General features: G+C 47.9%; 1 protein-coding gene across 2 annotated transcripts in view; it reads right to left on the reverse strand.

Moving 5' to 3' along the window:
• Window positions 1–5,713, reverse strand: part of KCTD1 (potassium channel tetramerization domain containing 1) — a 127,603-nt gene extending 121,890 nt beyond the window's left edge. The window contains exon 1 of one of the 2 annotated variants that reach the window (XM_015427807.1): window positions 5,600–5,713. In XM_015427807.1, coding sequence (XP_015283293.1) covers window positions 5,600–5,608 — 9 coding nt within the window. In that variant the 5' untranslated portion in view covers window positions 5,609–5,713. The remainder of the gene's footprint in view (window positions 1–5,599) is intronic. The other variant, XM_015427803.1, reaches the window with a different exon arrangement.
• Between the last annotated feature and the right edge of the window lie 287 nt (window positions 5,714–6,000).

The raw sequence follows: 6,000 nt of genomic DNA on the forward strand, positions 1-6,000 counted from the left end.
TTGGGAAATATGCAAATTTGCTTTTTTATTAACATTAGACTGTGTGAAAGAGCCACATGTGGCTCCCGAGCTGCACTTTGGCCACCCCTGGAGTAGACAATACTCTAACTCAGGGGTGTCAAACATGTGGCCCATTGATTTAAGTCAGATGTAGAAGGGTGTAACTCTGCTCAGGATAGTATTATAAAAAAGCACTCTTTGGATGTTATCTTGGAGACCCATGACTGGATCCCCTAATTTCTCCCCCCCCCCAAAAAAAAAAGCAGGGTGGGCCTGGTCTGTTGCCTGGAGATCAGTCTCTTTCCCCTGCCTAGCATCACACTCCCACTCTGAATTGGAGCACTTCCCTTTGGCTATTTTTTAAAGGCAATCTGAGCATGGCTCACCTATGTCACATATAGTTTGGCCTTTTAGGCTGAAGTGGGTTTTTTTAAGCTGAGTACAAATGTAAATACATCTGCAATATTCAAAGCCGCACAAACCCCCAACTTTCCACAGCGAGCAGAGTGGCCCTGCATTTGTGAAAGGCACAGAAGCAAGAGCCATTTAAAAGTTGGCAAACCTAGCAGTGGCTGTGTTTCTGCAAGCGCTCCAATCTTCAATAACAAAACCCACATCCCCCAAATAGAAGCACTTACTGCCCTTACACAGTTGCCATTGCTTATGTCGTCCCTTTTAATCTAGAATAAATGCCATCCCTTGGCTAAATGTCCACTATTACTGACAAGGTTTAGAATCACTTCACTTCACACATCAACGTACAAATATCTTTTTTAAAAACCCAACTTCTTTTTACCTCCACCTGATATCCAACAGTTTGTATACACAACAACAACAACAACAAAAAAAACCCCAGCAAAAAATTGTTAAGGATACCTGAGCCATGTGAAGAGCTTTTAAAGCATACATGTTATAACATCTCTCATACATGGCTGGACTCAGAGGTAGGCAAACAGTCTTATCAGTTTGCATACGTTACTGTTAAAAACAAAACTCCTGCAATGTTTTTTCACTGTTTTAATGAAAATGCATTGAATCCATAAGTGCAGGTACAAATCTGTACCCACTACAGTGTAAACAGCACTGAAGCAATTTTTTTAAAGGTTGCAGCCCTGGTTAAAAGTTATTCAAACTCTGAGATCAGAAAGAACTGTAAACACAGATACATCTTAGCTACGAGAGAGACCTCTAGTGTGTGCTAGAACATTTTGTGCGGTGCTTCAGGCATAATTAATACACCAAAATCACTGCAGTCGTTCTGAATATGTGATATCAAATTTCAGTAAGTGTCTCTCAGAGTGAATTAGTTTTAAATGTGCTCCTAAGTGTGCGGTTTAACTCAATTGGCATCAGTTTGAAACGGAGTGGAGACTGGGCAGAAACCAACTCGCCTGCATTTCCAAAGCTCCTGCATTATGTTTGATCAGTTTCAGTGATTCGATTTTATAGATGAATGATGAAAAGGTCACTGATGCCCTAATTCTGGTGTTCAGACCTTTACATCCAAGATCACAAAGGGTTTGCCTAATAGATTCTTGTACATCTGCTAGATCAGTATTTTACTAATAAAGCTCAAGGTCCAGTATTTTGTTTCCCACTGAGTGATGGCCATGGGTATGAGATTTTCTGAAATAGCAGCCTCTTTAATTTTCTTATGACCCTGTAATCTGTGTATAATTTCTAAAATCAAGAAAGGCAAGGCCTATAAGTTAGTTTTCTACTTGGTTATTTGGGGACTAGTTGGTGCAGCTGCAAGGAAAGGCGTCTAGAGACAATTTCTTTTATTTGAGCCTACCCATCGAGAAAGGATTCCTAGGACTAAGACCTAGCTCCAGTTAAATCCTTCCCCTTTGGTAAGGAATAATGCTTTAAAGCAAAATAAGAGACACCTGGCACCCTAGTGTGTGAACTAACCCTACCTCACTGCAACATACAAAAATCTTACCATATGGCATGATATAAATGGCCTAAAATTTTGCATTAGATAGCAGTGAATTTAATTTAGCTACTTATGACACGATCTATGCAGGTTTACTCAAGGTAAATCCCACTGAGTTCACTGAAACTCACTTCCAAGTAAGTGTGCAAGTGATGCTGTGCAAGTTATTTATTTATTTATTTATTTGTACTTTTATCCCGCCATCCCCATGTGCGGGCTCAGTTGAAACCTACTCTTGTGTAGTGCCTGTATGTAAACAAATGCTTGTTGTGCATTTTTAGGGGGGGAAGCATATTTGAGACACAGTAGGAAATCCCCTTCTTCACTCCCCCAATTCATTTTATTTATCTTTTTGCTTTTTTCTGCTTTCAGAGTAGGAGCACTCTTAAGGAGTCTAACTGCTGAGAAGGTAAAAGCCATTTTCCCCGTTTTTAATTTGCTCAAACAATCCAAGCATGCTTGGTACCCAGAGGGTATGCTCAAATAAACTTGTATGTGTCTGCCAGCTTCGTTGATTGAAACCAGAAGGCGAACATTTCTTAGAGAATGGTGATGTTAAAACTGTTCTTTCTTTCAATAGTAAGCTAATGAGAGAAAAAGCAAACAATCCAGGTCTTATTTGACAGCAGCTAGTTTGCATTCATTCAGAAGAGGCGGTGCGAGGGAGGGCACTTTGACTGTATCACTATTTGTACTAATTTACTTTTGTTCCACTACTTTGGGCCACTGAGACTGGAGAGAGAAGCCAAAGCCAGGGGATATTGGGCACTCTTCCTGACTTATTGCTCCTCTGTTTTCCTCAAACAGCCTCCATTTGCAACTGAGGGATTTTTATTGCAATACCCCAGTTCTGAACACACACGCCTTACTCCTGCAGAAGGCCTGCAAGACAGATTGCCAACCTCCAGGTGCGGCCTGGAGTCCCAACAGAATTACAACTGATCTCTAGATTACAGGGATCCATTCCCCTGGAAGAAATGGCGGCTTTGAAGAGCTCCTTCCCCTCCTGAAACGTTCCCCTTCTCTGGCAATCCTACCTGCAAGCCTTAAATCACACAGGACCAGCCCAGGTCATTTTACTTGTAAAGTGCCTTGGCTGCTTTATCCAAGAGGGCCTTCCTGAGTATTCTTTGAAACATTCAGTGGAGTCTGCAACGCAACACACACTTCAGATCACATGCTGCTTCACTGATGGTATCCCTAAAAATCATATTGCCACACATGACTACTTCGAAGGTTAGATCACAGCTGAATCTACAGTTGTCCCATACAGTTAAGTGACACATTTTTGAAATAAGGGGCGGGAATCCATCGTGCATGCTTTGTTTTTGTTGCTGTCTCAGCCTCATTCCTATTCAGACTGGGGGAGCACTATTAAATCTGTGGAAGGAAAACAAATGCAACAAGTAACTTCTAAAACCACAGACTTGGGGAGGGGCAGTCAAAGCTTCTTGAAACTACACCCTCTGATGGTCTAACTTCACCATCACTTAGTGGCATGCAGGGCCTCCCTGTGTGTGTGTGTGTGTTGAAGTGCCCACGTCGCAGCTGACTTATGGTGATCCCTTGTGGGATTTTCAAGGCAAGAGACTAACAGAGATAGTTTACAGAAACCACAAATTTCCTTGGTGGCCTCCCATTCAAGTACTCACCAGGGCTGACCCCACTTAGCGTCCAAGATTGTGCTAGCCTGGGCCATCCAAGTCAGGGTGTAGCCTGGTTCAAATTCCAACCACAAAGCTCACTGGGTGGCCATGGGCTAGTTCCTCTCTCAAACAAACCTACTTCACAGGGTTGTTGTGAGAGTAAAAGAGAGGTGAACCATGTAGGAAGGGCAAAATAATGTAATGACAGGCACACAGCTAAAGGCTCTCTCTGATACCAAGGTCAGGTACTGAGACCATGGAGAGTGACCACCAGTCAGCGAACAGCACTCTGACACCATGCAAGGCAGCTTCATTCAATACAGACGGGGAAGGGGAAGTTGACTCCAGCATTTTTGCGTAGGTGTAATCTTCGTGGGGGCGGTGGGGCGTCAGCCTCCGCCGAAATTTTCAGGAAGGTGCTCAGCCTCCCCCGGGAGCCACCCTTGCTCCTAGCAAAGCAGTGCCTCTGGCCCAGCCCCAGCACCCCCCGGGAAATTGGAAAGTCTACACCCTCACCCGTAAGTATCTTTTCTCACCCGTACAGACTATATTCAGCGGAAGTATTTCCTAACTCCAGTGTAATTGAGTCACCGAGACGGAGCAGAATTGCCATGTACACGTCGAACTCCAGCCAGGGCAAAAAAAGTTTCGCCCTCTTGACAAGCACTGGCGGATCTCTGCCCACTGATTTCGAAACTGCTTTTCTTCCCTAGACTTCCAGAACCGCAATGGAGAAGAGAGTGGCGGGAGAACGAGGCGACAGGGAAGCGCGGCAGAGAGCCGCCAGCTGCTCAGGCTGCGGCTTACCGAGACCCCTCGCCCAGACCGGAGAGAAAGAGAGCGGCTTCCACGAAGGGGCTCTGGCCCTTTAAGGAGCCAGGCACACAGCTCGGACGGCGGCGAGCAAGCCCCGCAGCGCCCTGGAGAGCAGGCGAGCGGAGCAGCAGGAAGCCCGCGGGCCCTTTAAGGAACCTGGTCAGCGGAGGGCGGCCACGAGCGGAAGGGAGGAGGGGAATGGATGCCTTCCCGCAGCCGGCCGCCAAAGCCGCGGCTGCCCTGGCCCTTGAAGAAGCCCGAAGAGGCTGCTTGGGGTAAAGCTCCCGCCGTTGCCTGCTGCTTTCACCTTCACCAACAGGGGGAGCAGCACAGCCCCAAACTTTGAAGGGGCCCAAAAGGGGGTGGGGATAACGAAGAGAGAAATGAACAGGAGAGGGAGCATGGAGGGGGGAGTAAACCAGGGGCCATCCTTTTCCTTCGTGCGCTTGCGCCAGCTGGAAAGATTTCCCCTACAACAGGGAAGCCAAGTGGCCCTGAGGGCAAAACTCTGAACACGCGCGCTCTTGCATACTACACACACACACACACACACAATGGCGCCTCTCTTGCAGCCAGCTGGGGCATTTGGGGCGGAGAGAGACGACGACGGGCAAGACTAGGCGAGGTCGCAGAGAACAGACCCACTCCGCCCTCGCCCTTTCTCTCCGGAAAGAAAGACAACAAAAACACCCCCGAGCCCGCCGGGAACTCCGTGGCAAAACGGGCTCAGCGGCGCGCGCGTGCAGCAGCAGCAGCACCTCGGCTAATTGCACAATTAGCAGCTCATGGCGGCGCCGCGCCACGCAACGGGGGGGATTGGCTGCACCCCTGGAAAAGGGGCGGCGTGGAACGGAGAGCCGGGATGCGGCGGGGGGGGGGGGGGGGGGGGCGCTCCTCGCTTCCAAACCAGTAGCCGCTTGGACGGCGCGCGCGCGGGAGCCACAGCAGGGTGGAAGAAGGGCTGGTTCGAGGTAGCGGCGCTCCGGCTTCAGCCCAGCCCTCCCCTGCAAACTCCCATCGCCCCAGTTCCAGCGAACCGGGAGGTGGGAGATTTGCCAGCTCGGCGTCTCTCCTTGTCTGTGTTTCTAGGAGAGTACGGCGCTCACCCATCGCCTGGCACATGCGTAAACGCGAGTTGCGCCCAGAGTCCCAGCCGTACCCTCCTTAGCAAATAATAACAAACCCAGTCGGCTCTTACCTGAAACATCGAAGCCACAAAGCGTGCGTCTCTCTCTTTATCCAGGTCCCTCTCTCTCTCTCTCTTTTTGCCTCCCCACTTCCGATATTTCTCTCTCCCAGCAGCGATCTGTTCTCTTCGCTACACCAGAGAGAAATGCAATAGCTTGGCTAAGGTAGACAGAACAAAATACTGAGAATAGTTGCTCCAGGGGCTTTAAAACCCCTCAAGGCAAGGATCAGGATACAATTAGCTCATGTCTCTACCTCCGGTCTAAATCAATCTCCAAAATAAAACTTAAATTAAATTAACGGATCGCACGGGCATAAAATTGATCTCCTTCGCAACGTGCATACAAATATATATATAATAGAATGTAATTCTCCCCCCTCCCCGAATTTCTTTTGGTGGAAAAAAAAAAC

Source organism: Gekko japonicus, unplaced genomic scaffold (genome assembly GCF_001447785.1).
Source record: "Gekko japonicus isolate JY-2015 unplaced genomic scaffold, Gekko_japonicus_V1.1 scaffold533, whole genome shotgun sequence".
Classification (NCBI taxonomy): Eukaryota; Metazoa; Chordata; class Lepidosauria; order Squamata; family Gekkonidae; genus Gekko; species Gekko japonicus.